Raw genomic sequence first — 25,898 nt, 5'->3', positions numbered from 1 at the left:
TGATGCTACTTTCCCGGGCTCCTTGTTTTATCTCTGCCTGAAGTTGTGCTATAATGCTGCCACTATGCGGGGAACCGAGTACATGTCACCTGAAATGACAGTCCCTTAGCTCTTGGAGGCTCGTTTTGGTTGATTTTGAACCACCCACTCAGGTACCTTTACACCTATTTATTCACTGAATGGACGTGAAGTTAACGGTTGTGGTGAAGTCGGTGTTGAGGCAACCGATGGTGGTCAAACTGTTGGACAAAAAGAAGCATATGAAACATGTCTGCAGCTTAAATCGGGCGGGTCTGTGTGTGCGCAGGTCTGCCATACAATAATGCGGCGCATCGCCTGCTGTCTTGCGGTAGACAGTCGATAAAGCAGTCTAGTTTTTTTTTCTTTTTTTTCTGCTGTGTACTGTCTGTCTCTGAGCAGTGTCCTTAAACGGCCTGGCACGCGGGCACCGACGGCCGTGACGCAGAGGCACGTGTACAAGAGCCGCGTACAGAAAGGCAGAAACTGTCAGACGATTTACACCAAAAACCAGAGTTCATATCTGCACCATGCTACGACTACAGTGTAAGTTTTACTGATTTGGGCTCATTGAGAATAAATAACAAACTAAAGTCTACCAGAGCCCTTTCAGACAGTCAAAGAGCCCTGCATCCTATTGACCCAAAGCCTGTCGTGTCCCGGAGAACCCCACTTATTGGTTGTTCTCTGTTGCTATGGTACCAGACATCGGATGCTGAAGTTTAATTTTATGCTTGTTCTGTGTTGGTGCAGCAGGAAGTAGTTGCAGTGATGGAGAGACAGTAGCTGGGGACATAATCCGTTGTGGAGTTCATTTAAGGTTAGGGTTAGACACTGGCATAGATCCAGGCTTTGTGTGTCTGTGTGTCTCCCAGGAAATTTTGAGCATTCAGCTCTACATTTGATGCATTCTGGAGAATGTTATGCACCAATTTGTGCTATTTCTGTATCAGTTTATGGGGGGATGTCTTTATGTAACACCTTCTGAAAATGTTTTCAGCTCAAGATCTAAAACATCAATTTCATTTCTTCCCAAATTGCAAACTACAAAAATACATAATTTACTTACATCAACATTTATAAACTAGGCTCCTGATAAATCTGTATATGAGATGTATTTCATTATTAAAGTGTATCAATGCAGCAAACAAGATGAGTGGGCATTTCTTACCCACTCATATGTAAGCCACATAACAAAATGTGGACCACAATGAATTGCTTGACTCTAACAATGTTATTCTGTGAATAATATTACTTGAGGACATTGTGATTATTTCATTCCAACCTGTTTGGTGTTTTAAAGACATATTGTAATGATAGCAGTGAAATGACCTGCAGTACCCGAGCCACCAGACACATAAAGAAAAGCCCCTACTCTGTGTGAGAGGAGGAATGAAATTCACCTGCTGTAATGAGTCTGACTCATACATTCTCTCATGTCTACTTTGAGACAGTGTCTGCATGAAAGTGAGAGATGGACAGAGAAAGAAAAACAACTTACAGGATATTCTTTCTTTAAAAATGTCAAAATTCATTACCATAAATATTAAATACAAAAAAATACCAAATATGGTTGAAAATTGAGTCAAAAATGTTTCTCTGAGCATTACAGTATATTCAGCGAGCATCATAACTCACCAATATTTTATTGTCTCGTCCTTTTTGTTTTCTAAGAAAATGATAATACATCAAGTATTGCACAGTAAAAACACATAATAGTTAAAAAAAAAAATCAGATATTTTCAAAGTAAGAGTCATTTAAACCTTCATTAGCAAAAAACACATACAATTTCCTGTTTTTGGGACAGTGGTGTATGACCGATGCCTGTTCTGACTGAAATAGTCCACTAGATGATAAAATTCCAAAGAACAGAAATTGTTTTTATATGCAAGTCCTGTTTCCCTTACCATGGAACATTTGGCATACAATACTTCCTTCACACACATCTTCAGAATAATCCAGCGATGAGGATGTGGTCCATGTGGTTAATCTGTGAGAAGTTCAAAGGCTTCTCCTTCAGAAGGAGAATAGAAAAATGCTTCAAACTCAGAGTTTGTCACTGATAACATGGCATGTGGCTGATTCAGATGGCAAGCACAGCAACATCCTATGAGGATGACAGGTATTAGACTCCCTGGGATTACATCCATCCTAGTTCCAAACAGCTCATATGTAGCTATCAGCACTATCCTTTAAAGCTGCATAGAAATAGTCCAGGATTTTGTTTCCTTTCACGGAGGCCTGGGTCCAGTGGAGAGGTCTCCTTTTTAGTTAAGTTTGGCACTGATGCGTATCCACTGAAGAGCCTGTCTGGTGTACTGGACTGCATGAGCAATGCTGCTGTGAAGTGTCAGTGGTCCAGACAATGTATTCAAGTAGTTGAAGAACTCTGAAATGAGCAAGAAGGACAATAGTTCCATAACCATAACCAGAGGCAAGTATTCTTTACCAAACTAAATACCACACTGTGAAATTACCATACTAGTAAAATTTCTGCATTCAAAACCATATGCAAGTGTAAAAAGTATATATTAGAAAAACAAACTAGTCATTGTACAGTAAAATGACCCTGTCAGTGTTTTACTATTATACAGTATATTATGTATAACGGTGTGTTGCATTTTTGCAACATTGGGCTCATGTGGGAGGTCTACAGTAGTACCAGTACAGTGTCCTATGAAGTTCAATGAAGTGAAATAACCTAAATAAATAAACAAGTTGACTGTACAGTCAACACCAACATTGACCCAAGTTCATCTTGGGGTGGCTGATGGCAAGCATCCATTGTGTGAATTTATAGAACATGCAAATAAAATTCTTATTCTTCATGTTTTCAGGCTGTGTTTAGGTTTAATGTTCATGTCATGATATCACTGAAAACATGATTTACTGGTTAGCACTAATCTAGCAGTGCATCATATTCCATGAGATGATCATATTAGTGTTATAGGGTGACTGTCCTGTGATAGCCATGTATTTCATAAAGACAACTTTTCATGAGCTCAGAAAAACATATTTTTCAGGTTTTTGACAATCTATTTTTCAGATATTCGAAGAGTTTATTCAGCTTAAGAAATTGGAGAATTTGACACTCATTAAGGAACATTTCATCCAAAATTCCACTCAAGATGAAATTTTAAAGAGTAGTGAAGTAAAAATTACAAAATTGCCTCTGCAATATTGTGGAGTACAAATGAAAATATGCAAAAACAGTACAGTACTTAGTAAAAGTTACTTTCCACCACTTAATATTTGGTGCTTTTTCTTTCAAATCTCATAACAACCATGTTTTTCATGTGTTTTTGACCATCCATACCTTTATTCTCCTTTGCGAGGTTGTCTGCCACCTCCCAGTACTCATAGCTGTACAGGACGCTGTTGGTAATGTTCAAGTGATTTGCTGCCATCTGGTGGATACGTTGGGGAATGCTTATGAGAGAAGGGGAGGTGCTGCCCCCTTGTGAACCCCGCCCTAGGTGTTTGGCATTGGGGGACAGTGATGAAGGGGGTCCACCGACACCTCTGAAAGGGAAAACACATAACAGAAGGGAAGTGGTGATTAATCCTGTTTTAGTTGTGTATTATACTAAGTAAGAGAAGGCGTTACAAAGAGAGTATGTAATGTGAAGGTGTCATCCACCTACTTCCCAGAGTCAGTCCAACAGACTGGTGCAGGAGGCACTTTGGGAGAACTCTGTAATGAGACCATAAAAATTACTCTAACCCAAATGTCAAAGTTATAATCAAACAAAATGCGTGTCATTGAAATAGAATTAAGCTTTAGAAAAAATACAATAAACTGTGTTGTATTTTCCTAACATTTATACAAAACTTCACTGAAAAAGAAAACAAAAAGTTATCACAAATTAAAAATGAAAAATGCAACTATTATATCCTTGGTTGATGTTGATATTTTTTTAAATTTAATCCAACAGGGCTGATCGTTTGAGCAAACAGTGAAAATGCTGATTTATGAGCATGACTCTGTACATGATAAACAACAATGATGAAGTTTGTTGTGTTTAAATATACCTTAAAATAGTCCAGTAGAACTTTGGAGTATTTCAGTGCATGGTCCTTCTTTAAACGAAACATCTGCCAGTAAAGAAGGGCAAGGCATCGGAAACTGTGGACACACAAGCCCAGGTCAAAGCGACTCAGACGGAACACAAATCATTCTCAAAATGCACATCCTCCAGCATGATGATAGATGTGGTATAAACAGAGGTGATGACATACGCACCACAGAACCGCCAGCTGTTTGTCTTCCTGTCTGGCCCCAGGGCCGGAGTGGCTCTTCAGCCTCATTGCGTACCTTAAAAAACAGCAGAGAAGGAAGCTGTGTTTCACATACTGCATATGCATGTGTTTGTGCATTTTGTCCAAACTACATTCATCTACAAACGTGTAAATGTTCACCTAATAAGCTCCACTGTCTCTGAGTACATGGTGTAGGGAGACTTGGCTTCCAGAGGCCCTTCCTCCATTGCTTTCCCACATTCCATGAAGGAGAGAGCGGCATCGACGTAATTCACAGCCTTCCCCAGTTTATCCACCTGGAGACAGAAGTCCAACAGAGGCGAAGGTGGAGGAATACATCATATATAACATTTGGAGTTATGAACAGGACATGAGAACATCTGTCTGATAGTTTCTCTTGTCTTTGTTTGCCTCATTGTAATTACCTCTGCCAAGGGGGTTATGTTTTTGCCAGGGTTTGTTTGTCTGTCTGTTTGTCTGTCCGTTAGTGTGCAACATAACTCAAAAAGTTATGGACAGATTTTGATGAAATTTTCAGGGTTTGTTGGAAATGGGATAAGGAAGAAATGATTAAATTTTGGTGGTGATCGGGGGTGGGGGGGCCCACGGGGGGGCCCATTTCCAACAAACCCTGAAAATTTCATCAAAATCTGTCCATAACTTTTTGAGTTATGTTGCACACTAACGGACAGACAAACAGACAGACAGACAGACAAACAAACAAACCCTGGCAAAAACATAACCTCCTTGGCGTGGGGGGGCCCACGGGGGGGCCACTGATCAGCCTTGGCGGAGGTCTGCGCTCTCTGAGTGCTTCTAGTTCTATCTGTTGCCTTCTGCCTTTAGCAGGTCAAGGAAGTGGATGGTGAGGTGGAAAGACTTAAAATCTTAGTTTAGTTTTAAATACATGAAATATCAGACTTTGAGTTTCTGAGTTTAGCCTGATATCAAATTTTGCAGGTAAATCAGTGTAAGCAAGCATATCATTGTGGATATTTTCAGGGAATATTTTTTTCTTAAAAAATTATATTTTTTATAAGATGAATTATTGATTTGAGAGAATATCTATGATTTTCTTCACAATATTAAAAACAGTGTAGACAGGAGAGAAAAAAGTAATCCGTTGAGATTAATGGTAAATATCAAAATAATAAAAACTCACAAATTTCCCATAAAAAAACATGACTGAGATTAATGTGGTAAATCTACTCAAAATAACTCTCAATTGTATGAGCTAAACTTGTGTATGTCTAAAATATAATTTATAAAACCATACATTCATGCAAGAAAAAAATCATGTCTGTGATTTAAGACATAAATTTACATGAAAATATGTGAACGTGATAAGATCATCACACAAATTTAGGTGAAAAGTTAGCATATTATGCTTATAATGTCACAAATATGACAAGAAAAATGTTTTTTTCTAATACGGGACCGGCCATGGCTCAGACGGTCGAGCGGGTTGTCCAATAACTGAAGGGTTTGGTGTGAATTGGCACCCACGCTTCTGTCAGCCTGCCTAAGGGCAGCTGTAGCTACATATGTAGTTTACCACCACCAGAGTGTGAGGGCTTTGGGTGCCTCAAAAAGCACTAAAGAAATCTAATCCATTATTATTAATAATAATACAGAGCTGTATCATTTCTACTGTCTGCCAAACATAGAGAACTAACCATTGCGTCTGCTCGATGCTTCATCCTTTTGGCTTCATGTAAGTAGTACTCTGCATGGTGTGGACTACAACGGACAGGAAAAAGAAAGAGATGCCATCAGTACAATACATCAGTACATCAGCTACAATTAAGAATAAACATGTTAAATGAGTAGGTTGGGCTGTGGAGTGACCAACAGCCAACAGACTTCAAGACGATGACTCACGTTTCATGGTTAGGCATGGTCCCCCTGTGTCCTGAAGGACCCCAGGATTCACCTGATGCCTGAGGATGTTTTGACACTTTTACACATTCCACTTCCATCTTGGGCTAAGTTAACGGGTTAAAAAGAGGCAGAATTTAATAAAGTGTGACATGATAATGTGAAACTGATACAGTGGTAAAAGCATGTCTGATATTAATGTATAACCTTTACAGCAGAGTCTCTGTTCTTTTCTCTGTTCTTGTGGACATGATGCTGCTCCGTAGTCTTGATTTGAGAGGAGGGCTTGGTGGACTCAGGACTGTCAGACAGTGGAGACAAAGGAGAAAGTGGCCTTTTGCTGTCTAAGTATTCCTCCAAGTACCTGCAAGTAAAAGCACCCATAAATGTACTGAAACACAAATAAGAAAATACTCATTTGTATACACACTATGGAGGCTAGAGGTGGCAAAAGCACATAGTCTGTACTGCAGTACAGGAACAGATAAGTATCAGAAAAGACTCAACCTAAAAAGACCCAAACATCCATCGTCGATCAAATGCATCTACTGATCTAAACTGTTTAATACATATTGATCCATTAATCCTATCAATACGTGTAAATAATTGGTGTAAAATGCAGTTCATTGTCTTTTCATGGTCATCAGATATGACCCATTTGGACGTTTCGAGGCTCCGTAGTGAATGTGGAAACACTGTCATCTTCTACAACACTGATTCACCAGTAAAACCCATGGAGTTTGATAAATAACAGTGGATGGAGACACTTCTTTATGTTCAGTTAATGATAGATTTTACTGAAAAAGTCAGTTTTTCTTCCATTTTCTGTTTGTGATATAATAACCCTCAACTTACATTTGAGCTTTTATGAACATCTACACGATCAGTATATTAAATATATATAAATACATACCTGATTTTCATTGAAAAAAAGCTAAATGCAGATGATAATATTACAATAAATGGTTTCACATCACTTAAGAAAGGTTAAATAAAGAGAAAAAAAAATCATTTGTCAACATCCACAAAAGTAGCTCTGGGTCTTTATGGGTTAAAGTAGAAGAACTGAGTCAACTTCTTCACTGCATTGTTAGTGGAAAAAGTACTCTGAAATGTATTGAGTGTAAAAGTAAAAAGTAGATTATTTTTATTGGTTAACTGAACATCACATCGTATTAATCATTTACTGTGAATGTTATTAAATAATTCAAAAACTTTTTCTCCATTTTTTTCTTTCTATGTGAGTAACTGAACTCATAACTCTGGATCACTCTCCCTTTATGACTAAAGTGATAGAATAGAATAGAATAGAATAGAATAGAATAGAATAGAATAGAATAGAATAGAATAGAATAGAATAGATCTTTATTGTCACAGGAACAATGAAAATCAGTTTAGCAGCTCTGTTCTGTTTAGCCTGGGGGGGTGCACTGGTGGATACATTTGGGATTGTATTTTCAATGCATCGTTTTCCCTTTCTTTAAGGCTGAAATTGATCTTTCTGTTGTAAGGCATGCAATTAAGTAACATAAAATAATCAATAATTCCCTACAAACATGCTAAAACTAAAGTTAAGAGCCTGTTTTTAAATGTAAGGAACATAAAGTACTAATATTTTTTAGTGTTCGATATTTAGTGACATCTAAGGATGAAGCTTCATTACAACCAACTCAGAAACCCCATACCCTCTCCAACAGTGTCCCTCATCAGAGACAGTGATGGTTTTGTCTGTTATGGTCTTTTATTACAACATTATACATACATGTTATTATATTAATGCTGGTACACACTCCAGCATAGTGGGTGATAGTAATGCACCTTAACACTGGATACGACCTACTATAAAACAGAAAAAGAAGAGTAGAAAGTAGGTTCTGAGCTACTAGAAACAGATCATTCTTTTTTTCATACCCATTGTGTGTTGTCTCTGTTGAGAAATTGTGCTCAGCTCTGTGTGATGAAGAGTCTGTGTGACCTGAGAGATCATTTGCATAAGGTACGCTCCTCTTACTTTCTCGGTGTGACACTCCGTTCTCCAGCTGCTCAGACACACATAGAAAATATGTGATTAGCCAGTATTTACTACTTCCTGATAATCACACATAAAAGCTATTACAGACTATTACCTTGCGTTTCCTTTTGCTGTCTTTATTCACAGGCTCGGGGACATACAAGTGTTTCATAGCCTCTCTTTGTTTGTCCTTTGTTGAAGAAGAGGAAGAGGAAGGTTTCTTAACGGTGGAACAGGTAGTGCTATCTGGAACTCTTTTAAGAAGGCAGAGGTCTATTTGCACAACCAAATTTCTCAGGCCTCGATGAGAGGAGGCTGCAGCCTTCTCACCTCGCCCAAATGGGACCAAGGTGTAGAGTTTCTGCCTACACTCACTCTGCTGCCTCTCACTCGGGACAGTTGTACTGGGCCCTCTGGGATGTACCGCTTTCAACCTGTTGGTGTCAGCTCTGCCTGGACGTTGTTGCCTTCTATTGATTCTTTGTGAGGTAGAGTCGGCAGGAACTTTGGTGATAGGAGCCTGATATTCAGATTCTGTATCTAAACTTGAGGAGGAGGTAGAGGACTCAGAGGATGGGCTAGTGGGAGTTGGCGTATGTGACGGTGGAGGTGAAGCGTCTTTGTCCTCCTCAGTTCTCCCTCCCTTTTTGGTTGTCTTCTGGTGGTGTGAGTCGTCTTGAAGGCGGTGTCGGTCGGTGCTGGTGGGCAGTCTCTGTTTGGCCTGGACTGTTTGCCATTCGCGTCTGTGATGCTGCTCCCTCCTCCTCTGATTTTCCCCTCTTACTGTTTCTTCTCTTCTCCTCTCCCTCTCTGGTGTGCCCTCCTCCTCCTCCTCCTCTTCCTCCTCTTCCTCCTCTTCCTCTGAACTCTGGATCCAGGGACGTCTCAGTAGCTGCTCCTCCGCCAGCCTTTTGTCTTCCTTTCTTTCCGGCTTAGCCTGTGGCTTTTCCCTGCGTCGGTCCTCTTTCCTTTCGTGTTGTCTCCCCTCTGCTTGATGATGAGGATGATGATGATAATGAAGCTCTCTGTGGTTCTCCTCCTGCTCCTTGGACTCTGGTTTCTTTTGTGATGGTTTTAAATGACTAACATGCACAGAGGTTGAACCTGCAGCTTCCCCAGACTTAGCTCTAGATTTTAGGCTCGGGCTTGATCCAAAGCTTGACCCACCGGTAGCAGCAGTTTTAGAGGTAGACAGGGAATGAGAACTGTGAACAGCTTTGCCACTGTTTTCACGGCTAGTGGCAGTGGAGTGCTTTGGTTTAGTGGACCTGTTTTGTGAGCTGTGATGAAACGAAGGCTGGGACTTGTGAATGGATTTACCGCTTTGCTCAAAGTTTGGCGTATGTTTGGATTTGAGAGTCTCCGTGAGCTGATTAGGGGTTTGATTAAAATTAGGCCTGGGTCTAGATTTGTGATTGTGGTTTGAGTTTAAAATAGAAGAAGTCTTGGACTTGTTTTGGCTCAAGTCTTGGTCTTGTGCAGGTCTAGTCTTGTGCCTGTATTGGTGAGGTTGTTGAGGATATGTACAATTTACATCCTTATTTCTGGTGCCACTGTTTGAAAAAGAGGCATTCCATGATCTACCTTTTTTTGTATGGGGAGTGGCTGCTAGGCTGTGTTGCGTTTGGTTTGGCTGCGTTTGATGACTCTGAACCTGATGAACCCGGGAGGAAGGTAGGCTTGGACTTGGGCTTCTTGGAGGATCTCTTGGTATCGGGCTAGGGCTCCGGCTGAGTCTTGGGCTTCCACACGGACTTGGGCAAACACTTAGAACTGGGCTTGGGATAGGGTTGTGCTTCGGGCTAGGGCTGGGACTTGGACAGGTGCTGGGGAATGGGCTGGGGCTGGGGCAAAAACTGTACCCAGGGCTGGGAAGGGGGCTGTGACTTTGTCTGTAATTGAACTGTGGGCTAGGTATAGGGGTCTGGCTAGGGCTGTATTCTTCGTTGCTGTCCCAGGACCTGGCTGGAGATGGGGCTCTTTGGGCGTGTGGAGAAGGCAGGCGTCCTGGAATGCTCTGGGAGGGATCCTGTTCACCACTGGATGATTTTTTCCGGGCCTTCTTTAGCCACTTATCCAACTGCCACTGGGCTGCAGAGGGGTGATCAGACTTAAGAAAACACAGAGCAAGAAAGAAACACGATATGTTAAACCAGGAGTAGTAAAAACAGCAGTAAAACCATAAGTATGAAAACTTGCTAATAGGAAGATTTTAGTCATATACTTTCCGTTTTTCACAACAGATTAGCAGAAGAAAACAGAGAACACATGATCACTTACATTACAATTAACCATGAAGGGAATGACATCTATCTGAACATGCCGCATTTTCACAAGACACAAGGCAACATTCACTACACTTTAGAAACACGGGAGATTCTGCTGCTACTCACACAAGCATATTTGTAATATGACTCATATAGAACTAATGTCAAATTCTAGCTGACATTACAACCTCATTTAAATGGCATACCAGCTTACTGGTCTCACTGCTGTTTCTCAAGCCCACATCTGTGCTAACAGTAGCTCAACCCCCCATCCAATTATGTCCAATGACTCACTTAATGTTTGCTGGCATAACCATATCAAAGAATAAAAGGAACTTGACAGAAAGTTAAAAAGGATACTCACATTTGAAAAGAAATGTTATTTCCTACTGCCTCTTGTCTCATGCGTCCTCCTTTTCTCTCTTAGCTGACCAGAGCTAAATTAAACCTCTACTCCTCAAGTCAAACAGTGACCCCCCCTCCCCACACCCTTCGCCCTCTTTCCAGAGAAGACACTGCATCTCTTGTACCGTCTCGACTCCCCTCCCTCCTTCATTTTTTTCTGTCCCTCCCTCTTTCTCTCCCTCCTTCTCGCTACCTGGAACTCAAAACTCCAACCCCCATCTCTTCCTTCAGAGACACTCAAACACTCCACGTAAATGAAAAACACATGGTTTACACTGCCTTCCCCCCACAGCTACCCCCAAACACTCACACTCACACACTCCCTCCTCTATAGGGGCCCGATGTAGTGCATGTTTAGTAATACAGTCCACTGTGTCATACAGGGCCTTCCATTCATAAAAGAGGAGCAGGTTTCCTGTCCATTCCCCACATAGCACACATTTCTAACCCACCCCCACAATGCCCATCACACCTACCAAGCTTTACACATTAGCTCCAAGTCACTTATTCTGAATTCATGTAGGATTATGAAATGCACGTAGCCTACATTCTTCTGTGTGCTCATAGAGGTGCTATCTGTACATGAAATGTCAACATTTAGTCCAGTCTTGATGACTTCCATCTCCTGAGGGCTTTCCTCTTTAAGACCCAGCCTGTTGACATGACACCCAGGCACTAATTCCCAAAGCTACCTCTGCCCCTATCCTCCTCGACTCTAACTCACATACATTCCTCATTCCTCAGTCCCCCCGCCACACCTGCCGTCAACAGCCTTTAGGCCACCACTCCCTGTTGAGAATTCACCCACAACCACAGCAAAACAAATGACACGGATGTAAAAATCAGAGGAGAAAGTGGTTTTACCTCCTTCCTTTTGCAGAGGGGTTGTGTGTTAGTAGGCGACACAGGAACTCCAGGACTCCTGCTCCGGCTCCGGGAGTAAAGGCTACTGCTGCTGGACTCACCAGAGGAGTCTGAAGCCGAAGAGTCCGAGCTGGAATGTCTCACCCGCCTGCCATGTGTGTGCACTCGCTGTGCTGACAGGCTGTCATTCAACACACACAAACACCAGAGAGGGGTCAGCGTACGAACGCAGTGAGCGGCGCACATATAGGCGGACAGATACTGTTGTATTCTTTAAAGGCACACACTGTTGTGTGCATTTTTACATTTTCAGCACTTTTCATTCATATTTAGTCTCTCAGTTTGTTTTTAAATTGAAGTTTTGTAGATTTGTTACAAGGAGCCTTGATTTGTAGAAGCTGAAAAAGGTGGACTAAAACAATGTTTGACATGAATTATGGTTAATAGAACAGGTTTAGGTTTAGGAAACACCCCATATTGTAAATTTTTGGTTGTACACCATGAACAGATAGTTTTACCTGTAATTTTGTTTTGTTTATGTTACACTCTTGTTTATAGTCTTTACTTGGTTACATCAGTTAATTAAACTTAAATTTGCCGTCTCACTTTTTATTAATTATAGTAACAAATAAGAAAACATTAACAATAAAATGTCTAAAGCTCATTTCCACAACAAACACACAGGAGAGATTACCTGTGTCCGTCCCAGGAGGTTGACTCATGAGTAGCCTTCAGAAAACACAAAAAACAAAAACTTGATAGTTCTAAATTGCAGAACAGTTCTTAACCTGGTGTCAGCTGTTCCAAATAATACATGGGTGTGTGTTCACACATACCATTCCATACCAGAAAAACAGGCAACCCTTGGCAAGAGTAGCCAAACACTAGTTTCAGTTTTGTTTCAGTTCCTTTACACTGTCTCTCTCACTCTCTCATTTCATCCTCCACCATACATACTGACACTACAATGCGACCACGGCAACATCATTGGAACACTAAAGCACTGGTTTTCCTGGTTGAAGGTTAGGATAAAGTAGAGTAACCTACCCTTTGAGTCTCATCCTCATCACTGCTCAGCTTTAGATCATCTGCAAGCATGCTGTAAGCAAAGATACACACTCATGAAAATCACATACTGGGTCATTTAATCAACAGGCGTTCATATTTTTAGGTTAGTTAATAATTAAGGGTGAGGCTTTTAAAATGTCATAATATCTCCACCTATGCACCTAATCCATAGACAAGAAAACATGGTTCATAACTTGAAATAAAGGCATAATTATCTGCTATTACAAAACAAGTAGCTTATTTGGCTTAAGGGGCCAAATATATTGACATTGTCAGATAAAGGAAGTAGAAAATATGAAAAATAGCAAATTTAGAAGCAGAAAAGTTTGATATTTCACATTAAATATGACTCAGTTTAATTAATCATTGATCAAAAACATGCCCAGGGTGTCAGCTCCAGCATCCACCATGACACTCCTGAGGATTAACCGATTCAGGAAATGAGCGAATGATCAAGTAAGAAATAATTTTGACAGCTGACAACTACTCAAATAATCAAATAATTATTGCATTAATCAGAAAATAATTCACTTTCTGAGGTTATGATACATTTTGAGTGTCAAGTGTGCAGCTTATACTGTTTCTCTCTTTGTTTCTTTTAATTCAGATGCTTGGTATTTTGTCAGTTCTGGATGTATTGTGTAATTATTGTATATTTCATCTCAAAAGCATAAGTGTTTACAATGAGTCAAGAGAAACACTTAGTTGTTATAGAATTTCTGGTGTTACATAACAAAGACTGTGCGATAATGTGAGATGTGGAGTTACACGACTGAACATGTGTTTTAAGTTACAAGGAGGATGTAAAGAGTTAACAAACAGGAGCACATCACTTTCCACTGACAGCTTTCAAGAATGTTCACTGACCTTTGACCTGGCCCATGTTTTGCTGCCCGAGGCACGCTAATTTCCTCCTTCCCTTTACTCTGATACTAAATGCTTTTCTTTAGCTGTACAGATGTGGATGTTTGGGATTTGTATCTAATTCTGCAAAAGCTGCAAAAATTTTAAGTATTGTTTTGTGCATATGTGTGTGTGTGTGTGTGTGTGTGCGTGCGTGCGTGCGTGCGTGCGTGCGTGTGTGTGTGTGTGTGTGTGTGTGCGCTGTGGCCACATTTCAGGTCTGATGACCTTTGGTGGATCATGTTTCTTCATGTCCCACTTACGATTTGTGAGGCGCCACATGAGGGTGTCGGGTCATTCGCAGCTGAACATCCCCCCGACCTAACAAGACAAAATAAATAAGAGTCATTAAAACCACACAGCTACTCATTTATCCACCATTTATATCTCTGTAAATTATTGTACATTAAAATCAGGGAGTACCTACTTTGCCTTTGTTGCGTAGTTGGCTGTTTTGCATCCTTAAACAAGGACAGAGGACAAAAAAATAGTAAGGAAAATCTCGATTTACAAGGCTAATCATGAAAACCAAAACAAACACACATGCATACCTTTGGGTTGTAGAGAATTCGCTGCGCCTGGTCACCCCCTAAGGCTTGCTGGGACGGCCAGGACTGAGTCATGTCCTAGTAGTAGAGAGGGTCAAAGGTGAACTGTGAGAATTAATTGATGGGCATCACATACAGAAACCCTGGGCATCCTAAATCTGTCATTACAACTTCATTCTTTCATTAAGGAGTGACTTATCGCTCTCATTTTCACCCATAAAAAGCATAGTCTCATGTGTCAGCTGACTCTGCTTCTTCCCACCAGGGGGAGTGTGTCTGGGTGTAAATGGGGCTTACTTTTGTTTCAGAAGTGTAGGCTGGTGTTTTACATGTTTCATCTGACTGTGTAATTTTTGTTTTGTTTTTGATCCTTCATATGCTGTGTCTCACACTGTATCTCCATACTTTTTATGTATCTAAGATTTAACCTTTTCATTCATTCATTCATTTATTTGTTTCAAGCAGAAGAAAAAACAAAACATTTTTATGTGTACAAGGGACTAATATCAGAGCAAATATATAAATAAATAAAGGTGATGGAGACAACATAGCAACTGCCATGTACACTAGTAATAACAAAATGAATTTAATATGTATTGCTCAAAAAGGAGTGGGAAGAAGACAATTTATTAAATCCCACCCCCATCTCACATTTCACCATTTATTATAATTTATTCTTCTGTATTTAATCAGGTATTTTACCATAATTAGTTGAATAACCGTGTAGATGTTTATGAAAGCTTAAATTAAAGTTGATTATTATTATATCAGAAACAGAGAAAACTGAAGAAAAAGTGCCTTTTTCAACAAAATATATCATTAACTGAACATAAAACAAGTGTTTCTATTCACTGTCGTTGATCCAACTCAATGGGTTTTACTGGTGAGTCAATGTTGTAGAAGATGACAGTGTTTCCACGTTCACTACGGAGCCTCTTAACGTCCAAATCGGTCATATGTGATGACCATGAAAAGATGACAAACAGCATTTTACATCAATTATTTACATGTATTGATAGGATTAGTGGATCAGCAGGTATTAAACATTTTAGATCAGTAGACGATTTTAGTCGACAGTGGCTGTTTGGGTCTTTATGGGTTTTAATTGTACAGCTTTCTATGTTTTTATTTCTTTTATTTAGGTTTTATTTATTCTTCTGTACAGCACTGTTTTTTTTCGTTGTCTTTTAATCTATTCTTGTATTTTATTCTTTTATTTTGTTTTTTATTTATTCTTCTGTACAGCAGTTTGGTGAACTGTGGTTGTTTTAAAGTGCTTTATAAATAAAGTTGGATTGGATTGATAAAACAAAACTACAGCCCATTACACACATACTAACATACTCCGCTTTAAAGTCAGTCCATGAGACTTTACTGGCTGTGAGATCTAATGACATAGATTTGATTTGTTTACAAAGGACAGCCATCATAATAGCCATGCAATGTGAATGCAAAAAAAGACACCACATCAAAATATTTGTTCCAATGCAAGACATCCTTGGGGAGATGACATGAAAAACGCCAGGAGGTTCAGCAGGTAACAAGTGATCCTAAGTCCCTGGGGCAATGTGTAAAATCACAGTACATTCACTGGGTACAATAGCCAATTGCTGCTTCATGTTGTTGCATCACATTCATAGAAGGAAGCCAGTAGGAAACCTCCACCTGTCAATGCTCAGCAGTTACAGGAAACACTGACGCATGTACAGTTAACTTTCAGTCTGCAGGGTCTTTGTTGAGTCACTGCTGTGAAATACAAGTGGGCCATTATCACAGCTAATGGCAAACAAAGGGGATTTATAAAGGGGATCAAACTAATAACACTGGGTTACAAAAAAATGTTTTTTGCAAGTTGTCTAGGTTTTTTCAACTGAATTAGGACCATTTTGCACCGCAAAATCCAAAAATGACATCTGTTTTTCTCAATCAGGTCAGGTTTTTTTGCTAGTTTGATTTTGAAAAATTTGATCTTCTCACAAAATTGATTACATTTTTGTGAATTTATCAATTGATTTTTTTTATATAGTTCTCACCCAAAATAGGTTTTAATGAAAAAAAATAATTTTCTAACAGGATTTCTGTTAGGTACAATGGTGTATTCACCACAGATGTAGCAGAATACGTCAGGCTTATTTTTGCAAGATCTTCTAGTCGAAGCCATTTCATTCACCTGTAATATTAAAAAAACACATTAATCATAAATTGGCAAAAGTAAAATCTTCAGAACTCGTTTATTGCAAGAAATATGAAAGAATTTTGTATCATATGATGTGAAAATGCCCATAAATGTAAGCAAAAATGTTAAAAAGCCAATATGTAGCATAGTTCAGAAAGTTGACCTGATTGAGCAAAATTAACGTGATTTTTGGATTCAGCACACCAAAAGTACCCTAAATCAGCTCAAAAAACTTAAACAATAAATTTGTTGTTGACCAGTGTAATTAACCCATAAAGATCCAAACAACCACTGGTGACCAAAGTCAACTACAAATATAAAATGTTTGATAACTGCTGATCCATTAAACCATGTAAATAATTGGTGTAAAATGCTGTTTGTCATCTTTTCATGGTCATCAGATATGACCGATTTGGACGTTCAGAGGCTCCGTAGTGAACGTGGAAATACCTTCATCTTCTACAACATTGATTCACCAGTAAAACCCATGGAGTTGGATATATTTTGTTGAAATAGTCGCATTTTCTTCATTTTTCTCTGTTTCTGATATTATGACAATTAAATTTAATCTGAGCTTTTATGAACATCTACCTGATCAGTGAAATAAATATGGGAAAATACCTGATTTTTATTGAAGAAATGCAAAATACAGAGAATAATATAGAATAAATAATGAAAAAATCTGCAAAAAATAGAGAATAATATAGAATGAATAAATGGCTTAATATTACGACAACTGACTTTAATCAGAGCTTTTATGAACATCTACATGATCACTGAAATAAATATGGGAAAATACCTGAGTTTTATTGAAGAAACACAAAATACAGAGGATAATATAGAATAAATAGTGATGAATAGCTCAAGAAAGGTTAAATAGAGAGAAAATTTAATTTGGGAACTGCCAGAAAAGTAACACTGGGTCCTTATGGGTTAAAGGACCTAAAGTCACCCAGCAGAAAATAAATCAAATATCCCCTTGAATGTTCTTGTTCTTGCTTTTTCTCAAATTCTCATTATTTTTTACAATAACACATCATGCTCAGGTAGTTTGTGATTAACATTTGTGATTGCTTTTGATGTGCAAATTACGTTAATGACATACTCAAAATACATTTTCAACAAAATAATGCTTTTCAACTGTTGAACATGACTTATAATTGTCAGTTTTAGATAATATTCACATATACTAATGCATGATAATGTTTCAGCAAGAGGATTAAATGCTTTTCAAATATTAAAAAGCAACATTTAGGTTTTCTCCAAATATCAAACACAATCATCTCCATGTAAACACATTGATCTACAACTATGGGAATCATCTTCAGATAGTTTTTTTAAATAGTATATCAGATTATTATGGATTATCTGAAATCACTATTCTATAAATCATGCACAGCTCATGAAAAACAAACAAAAAGACGACTGTCCACACATAAACTCCACTGAAAGCCTCTTTTGAAGAACATGGATGATAACAAGTCATCAAACAAAGCCAGGCTGCTCGCATCTTTGGTCAGAGAGTGGCATTAAGCACCCAATGGCACAGAGTGAATGACAAAATGAGATTGAAAATCACGGATTATTTATACACATCAGTGACTTTTGACCATGTGCAATAAGTATCTCCGACAAGGAGGTTATGTTTTTGCCGGCGTTGATTTGTCTGTTTGTCTGTCTGTCTGTCCGAGTGCAAGATAACTCAAAAAGTTATGGATGGATTTGGATGAAAATTTCAAGAAATGTTGATACAGGCACAAGGAACAAATGAGTAAATTCTGGTGGTGATCGGGGGGGGGGGGGTTACACACTGAGTCCCAGTTATACTTTATCTATCAAGAATTAACCACATTGTCACAACATTTTCATGAAGAAGTAAAAAAATATTGTATTCCAACTTTACAGGCAATAGTGTATATGATTTAAACAGCAATATTTATATCTCTTATTATTCCCAGAGGTGAACACTGCAAAAATCCAAATCTTACCAAGTGTATTTTTCTCATTTCTAGTCAAAATATCTCATCACACTTAAAATAAGACATAATCACCTAAAGAGTAACATTTCAGTGAGATATGAGAACTTATTTTTAGACAATAGATCTTGAAAATCTTATTTCAAGAAATCTTACCAAGATAATTTTCACTTGTTCCATTGGCAGATTTTTTTTTTTTTTTTGTGGCTTAATTCAAGATTTTTTTACTTAATTCAAGCAAAAAAAAATCTGCCAGTGGAACAAGTGAAAATGATCTTGGTAGATTTCTTGAAATAAGATTTTCAAGATCTATTGTCTAAAAATAAGTTGTAATAGCTCACTGAAAAGTTACTCTTTAGGGGATTATGTCTTATTTTAAATGTGATGAGATATTCTGACTAGAAATGAGAAAAATACACTTGGTAAGATTTGGATTTTTGCAGTGAAGATCTGGTAGAAACACACAGCAAGAGTGACAGTGTCTATTTCTGTATCTGGCTTAGCATATGTGCACATGTTTGTCTGTGATGATTATAGATGATTATACACCTGGACTGTTGAGACAATATAACCCATTTGTTATTATCTCTGCATGGGACTCAAGAGGAAACCAGAGAGAGCACTGTATTCACGGTGCACTATCTCTGCTCTGATTATAATCTCTCCTGATTAGATTACCCGCAGTTACAGCCCTGGGAAAGATGACAAAATGGCCTGATTTTTTACCATTTATTCACTATTTTTACACACATTTATCTCACTCCTGAAAGGTGTCATAATGAGGCGATTATGTGGAGGGGATGTGTGTTTGGGTAAATGTATATGTGTGAAACCACAAGGTTACCTCACTGCTGAAAGAATGAGCAGGCACTGGAAAAGGTCATGTTTTATCAGCTCTGATGTCTGAAGGGTTGAGTGTGGGTGTGGGTGGTGAGTAGTAGACTGAGATCAGATCGGGAACGCTACAAACCAGGACGCGTGGTAACTGAGACGGAACTCCAGCGGTGCTATTGAGGTCTTACGTGATCCTCAAAAAGTGTCTGCTGTGAAGGTTGGCTCCTGTGTCGTTCATTCACTGAGGCACTCCACTGTATGATTCATTTTTATGAATCTGGTGGGTGAGTAAAGCTTTTCTCTTCCTCTCTTCCCATACTCCCAGAGGGTAACTGTTTCCTCTCTGTGCTCGTCCTTTCACTTCATTAACTCTCCTCCCTTAGTCACCAAGGACACCATACCAGCTCTGACTCCTTTCCTACTCCGACAACAACAAGGCCTCTCAGGTAAGGCACTACTGTTCGTTAGGTTATCTTCCTCCCAACCCACTCTATACACCACATTGAATTTCTCAAAACCTAAAACACTGAGCCACTTGATACTTTAGCGATGCACAACACCTAGAACCAACAAAAACACATCCCTCCAGCTCGCACCAAATCAAGAAGTGGAACATGTAAGTGGTGGTAGCAATGAAATAATGACAAATGACAGACAAAAGAGCACTCCAATACGTAGCATAATGAAATAAAGTACAGCAAGTTTAATGAAAAAATATATTCAAAGGAGTGATATTTTGCTTTTTTTAAATGGCATTATGCATTTTAAAACCTTTCCCTGTGGTCTACATAAACTGTAAATGCTATGCTTGGGTCTGAATTCTTCATTCATTCAACTCCACAGGTCCATCCTCAACCCTATTTCTGAGCTAGATAATTTAATTTAATTTTAATTTAAGATAATTTTCACTTGTTCCACTGGCAGATTTTTTTGCTTGAAGGAAGCACAAAAAATCTTGAATTAAGCAAAACAAAAAATCTGCAAATGGAACAAGTGAAAATGATCTTGGTAAGATTTGTTGAAATAAGATTTTCAAGATCTGTTTTCTAAAAATAATTTCTTATATCTCGCTGAAAAGTTACTCTTTAGGTGATTATGTCTTAGTTTAAGTGTGATGAGATATTTTGACTAGAAATGAGAAAAATACACTTGGTAAGATTTAGACTATTTCCAGTGAGAAAGGTCGTTTTGAGCGCTGGCCCTTTAAATGCAAATGAGCCACTTCATGCCCCACCCCCTCCACGTTGCTAGCTGTGCTGCTCTGTCCCCTTCAACCAACAACTGAACATTTTAGGCTCGAAGTTTGGACATATTTTCAGTATGGACTACAACCGCTGCTGCTGACAAACAATTATGGCGTACTCTGAGAAATGTTCGTCAGAAGTCTTGACCTTATATGTGCAAATGTTGTGATGTAACTAGTTATAGATGTAACAAACTAAGCAGGAATTAAAACAGGTTATAGAAATCCACTCGATTTTTGCCAAAATGAATATAAAGATAGCTTTGCAGCACCTGGAGGGTTCAAATTCAAACTTCTTGAACTATTGGGGTCCAAATACATAAATAAAAGAACCAAAGGCTAATAAAAGTGAGTTTAGCAAAATATGACCCCTTTAATGTTTTTTATGTCTTGCTCTTAAAGCAAAAAGCTAATGCATAGAGCACTGTTTTTCAACCTTGGGGTCAGGACCCCATGTGGGGTCGCCTGGAATTCAAATGGGGTTGCCTGATATGTCTAGTAATTCATTAAAAAACTTACTAATAAAAATATATGGTGAGTTGAGAGAGACAATCACAATCCATAAAAGACACGACAAACTGTGAAGCTGAAACTAAAGCACTGTGGTTCTGTTTATCTGTCATTGCTTATCTGTTCATTGTGGTTGGTTTCAGATGCTGCAGCTCTTTCATAATTCATAGTTTGAGTTCTTGTTTGTTCAGTATTAATTGTCAGCTTTGTAAATCCAAGCTGGACTGACTGTACATATCCTGACCAAGGAAAATAAAATTCTCACTTTGTGCAGTAATCTACACCTGGCTTTTCTGCCTCCGTCCATAATAATATACATTATATAGACTAAATGTCATCTAAAATAAACATTCATTTGCACCATAGTATTGCAAACTATTACATGATCAAAAACAAATTAGTTGTAGCAAAAAAAAAAAAAAGTCTCTGTTTTGAATGTCTGGGGTCAGCAGAAATTTGTGATGTTAAAATGGGGTCACGAGCCAAAAAAGGTTGGAAACCACTGGCACAGAGGCAAATGGACAAACATACCGATCATACTGATTTCAATACTTTGTATTTAGCAGTATAAGTATATTCCAATGTGAAAACATACAGGTATTGTCACCAGGTCACTTGCTCAATTTGGAAGGAATTAATAACCCTTGAATGATTAGGATGATACTTTATGTGAGATAAATAAACCCTGAAAAATGAATTCTTTCTGAAAATTTAATGCTGCACAGATAATTTCTACACTGAGTGCTTCTGAAGTAATATGTTCATTTATGACATTAGCCTTTTGCAATTCAATCTGAATGTTTATTGTTGTTTCTCCTGCAGCTCATTTTCAGGTTGTGGTTGAGTCAGTTTGTTCTGTTTAACATTACAATGTAAATATTGTGCAGTAAGAATGCCAACATGATATAATGTGCAAAAATAATCCTTATGCAGACAAGATAAATGTAATGTTATGAAATACATAAATTAAGTAACTATCAACACAAAATTGTAAATGAATCTATGAGTAATTGATAACTCTTTAAGACATTTTTCATGCAAACCAATACATTTTCTTTTTGGGAGTGTTTAACTACTGATTAAATTCAAGTTGTTGCTACATTAATCATTACTGCTGTAATTAATAATAATAATTTAAAAAAAAATAATAATAATAATTCTAACAGTAATAAACTATTTCTTACCTCCAGGATATCTTTGGCACAGCTGTTGTGTTGATTCCTTGTTACCTGTATAAAAAAAAGTATAGAAAAAATATATAGATTGGATAAGACATCACAAAACTTGAGACTCACAAGTCACTGGAGAATTTCCAAAACTGTAGATCAACAAATGCAAATCAGGTTATCAGAAATACAAGTACATGGAAAAAAATAATTCAAAAATACAAAACGGTGCACACAACAAATGGCTGAGCATATAAATCATATGTGTGCAGATTTGGTAGATACTTACACATACCCATACAGATGCATTAACACATTCAGTACTCAGACTGTTCCAGGTGAGAACTCTCACTAACCGTCACCAAAGACAAATATACAGTACGCACATATTCAAAAAAATTACCCACTGTACTCTGCTTCCCGCCCTTTTGTCACCACACACACACACGCATACACAACTAGACTTACACGCTCACAGTAATTGTGAGACTGTGGAAGAAGCTGGTGATAGTCTGTGACTCATATCGAAGAAATTACAGCTGCAGATGATCAAACAGATGCTAGTTTTGTTACAAGAGGCAACTTTCTGTTTCAGTCCACATAAGGCAACTGAGTTGTCCCTTTACCCCTCTCACCATTTCTGCTTTTTCACAGTTCAGTTCATCGCAGCATCATAAATTCAAGAATAGTACTGTTTTAGCATTAACATTAAAGAACAAGTAATCTACCGCAGAACCAGTGCAGGGTTTAAATGTGCACTTTCTGTTTATGTGGGAATGAGTTTCATTCTGAGCTTGACTTATGAGGTCAATACAAACAAAGTACAAGAAGTGTGACTTCCTTTTAGCTCTGACTAATCATGCTCATCTGCTATATTTATAATCAAGCATCTTTCTATCTTTAGCATCCCCAAAAAAACATTGTATTCATTTTTATTTTGGTGATTTGCATCTTATTTCTATGCATCTCTTGGTCTCTGGTGCCATCTGTGTATAGCCAAAGTGCATGCAGTGCAGTAAGTGCATGTGAACGTGTATACGAGTGTGTCCTTGTATGTATGACTCACTATGTCCACTGTATGAGAGGCTGAGGATGGCAAACAGTGTGTGAACGCTGGGTAATTATCACTGCCACAAGGCACCCAATGAAAAACACAAACATACACAGACAGTATTTTACCTCCCTGTGGCGATGCACAGGAAAAAGTCAGCCTTGCTTCTCCAGTTTACACTTACAGGCCCATTAGTGTAGCATATAGAGTGTGTTTCGTACCCACGCATCGCAGCTCTGGTGCAATACCCAGATGAATGAACTCTCCTGGGGCCAAACAAACCACAACCCATCATAACACCTGCATCAAGCTGCATGCAGCCACACTACTCACCACCTGTTACATTCTTAAAGTATCAGCATCAGCATGTGCTGTTGTCATTTATGATATTCTGTTCATCTTTTCTTTTCTTATATTTTTTATTTAATAGGTCTTATTTTTTTATTTATTTTTTCTGCCTAATTTACTCAGTTCTGGTTCTAGTTATTGTTACCATTCTAATTATCATTATGGTTCTTATTGTTAGTATTGTTGACATGTTCTTGTGAGGGTCCCCCCCCCCTTCTTCTTCCCCCTTTTCATTTACGTCAGATCAAAATGTGGTTCAACAAAACTCAAAATAAAGACAGTAGAATATCAAGGGGAGCATCATATACTTTATGAAGTTTCCCTTGGCAAAGCAAATTTGTTTGGCACAAAAAGGGCAGCCAGACCACCATTCTGCTGATATGATGCTGGACAAGACAAGTTAAAATAAATAAAATTAAAATAAAATTAAAAGTATCACCTATTACTGAAGTTATGCTCTGTTCAGGTCACCACAGCAGATGCAATATTTTGTAATTAAAGTAAAATATAAATAAATAAATAAATAAAAAGCCTCAATGCAGAAATCAGTAGATTTGTATGAGCATTTAGCTGAACAGCAACCTAATAGGCTGCTTACAAAAATGTATGAATGTGATGTAAATAAAAAAGACAGGCTACCTTTGTGCAGGAAAAAAGAGAAAGTAGAATATCAAGGGGAGTCTTACATACTTTATGAAGTTTCCCTTGGCAAAGCAAATTTGTTTGGCACAAAAAGGGCAGCCAGACCACCATTCTACTGTTATGATGCTGGACAAGACAAGTTAAAATAAATAAAATAAAAATAAAATTAAAGTATCAGCAATTACTTAAGTTATGCTCTGTTCAGGTCACCACAGCAGATGCAATATTTTGTAATTAAAGTAAAATATAAATAAATAAATAACTAAATAAATAAAAAGCCTCAATGCAGAAATCAGTAGATTTTTTATGAGCATTTAGCTGAAGAGCAACCTAATATGGTGCTTACAAAAATGTATGAATGTGATGTAAATAAAAAGCCATGCCACCTTTGTGCAGGAAAAACAATCAAACTGAATCATCTAAGTTGCATCTTCTGTACAAAACCCATGAAGCCCATTCTTCTCAGTACTCCAGGAGTCCACTCACCTGAGAATAAGCGCATCGGAGCAGAAAACAGACCACGGAAAGTTTCCCTTTGCCACCGAGGACAGTAGGCATGGTTCCTGGATGGTCAGAACTGTCCTCCGGTGTCCATCCCAGTGCGGACCCGCGTTCAGAGGAGCGGATGCGGTGGCCCTCCGAGGCGCTCCCAGACTGGAGGAAAGTCTGTGTGTCACCGAGAGAGGCACAGGGTGATGTAGGCGGGCCGGGAACGTCACCGATGACACACGCACGGCTCAGGCAGGAACATCACGACGCACACAGGCTCAGTGGATGCTCCACACCGGCTCTGTCTCTGCAAATGAAAGTGCGTTATTTACACAGCACAGATGATACACGATGAGGCACAGTGGTGTTCATGACCTCCGGATCAACTCTCACAGATGCAGCATTGATTTTTCTGCTCAAACTATCAGTGCAATATTTATTTTAATAGTTGGGGTTTTTTTGGAGCTCAAGACCAGTCACATCCATTCTGGGAGTAATTAATGTTTTCTTGCACAGTTAAAGGTTCAGTGTGTAATATTTAGTGACACCTTGTGGGGAACTTGTAGATTACACCACCCCTGCACTGCCCTCCATCTGACCCTTATCAGGGCCAGTACTGTAAAAACAAACCTTTAGAATCTACTCAATAAAAGTGAGGTAACAATTTGCACAATTTCATTTTGGTTGAGTAGATTTTACCCCATATTTGGAAATAAATATAACTAAATTTATCAGCTATTACACACTAAAAGAAATTAGGTAAACTCCACCAATTATACAACAAATTACTCATAAAAAGTGAGTAACAATTAACAATTAATAGAAACATGTTCATCTATTTAATTATTATTAACGAATAGTGATGTGACGTTCACGAATGAATCTAATCTTTTGAACGGCTCTTTGAAATGAACGATGGGAACCGAGTCTTTGTAAAGAGCCGTTCATTTTTTATTTTTATTTTTTTTTTAAGGAGGGAGTGTCCGATTGCCTGTCAATTTAGCGTCACTGGGGAGGCATTGGGCAGAAGGAGAATGTTCGAACAGAAAAAAAAAAGAGTGCACTGCGCATGTCTCCTGGCAGGAAGTTAGCAAAAAAACAACAGTTTGAAGCGTGAGGTGAACATAGAAAAGTTTGAGAGTGAGTGAGTGACCACCTGTGAGTAATGAGCCAAAGAAAAAAAAGAGTAGTATTTGGATGCACTTTTAAGAGAGAAAAGATGGGCGTGCAACTTGAGAAT

At 38.4% G+C, this 25,898-nt stretch overlaps 1 protein-coding gene across 1 annotated transcript; it reads right to left on the bottom strand.

Annotated features, from left to right (window-relative positions):
- Nucleotides 1–1,547: 1,547 nt before the first annotated feature.
- On the bottom strand, nucleotides 1,548–24,802 carry aff3 (AF4/FMR2 family, member 3). Its single transcript, XM_030125176.1, has 19 exons — nucleotides 24,656–24,802; nucleotides 22,147–22,191; nucleotides 14,227–14,301; nucleotides 14,103–14,136; nucleotides 13,939–13,996; nucleotides 12,752–12,803; nucleotides 12,399–12,433; nucleotides 11,705–11,885; nucleotides 8,284–10,278; nucleotides 8,069–8,196; nucleotides 6,365–6,521; nucleotides 6,161–6,264; nucleotides 5,956–6,019; nucleotides 4,439–4,575; nucleotides 4,263–4,334; nucleotides 4,052–4,145; nucleotides 3,664–3,713; nucleotides 3,336–3,541; nucleotides 1,548–2,408 (listed from the first exon to the last, which is right to left on the bottom strand). The coding sequence occupies exons 1-19, from the start codon at nucleotides 24,725–24,727 to the stop codon at nucleotides 2,287–2,289; spliced, it is 3,681 nt and encodes a 1,226-aa protein (XP_029981036.1). The 5' UTR covers nucleotides 24,728–24,802; the 3' UTR covers nucleotides 1,548–2,286.
- Nucleotides 24,803–25,898: the final 1,096 nt, after the last annotated feature.

Source organism: Sphaeramia orbicularis, chromosome 21, assembly GCF_902148855.1.
Source record: "Sphaeramia orbicularis chromosome 21, fSphaOr1.1, whole genome shotgun sequence".
NCBI lineage: Eukaryota > Metazoa > Chordata > Actinopteri > Kurtiformes > Apogonidae > Sphaeramia > Sphaeramia orbicularis.
Note: the sequence above shows the minus strand (reverse complement) of the source record. Positions and strands in the feature narration are given on the sequence as shown.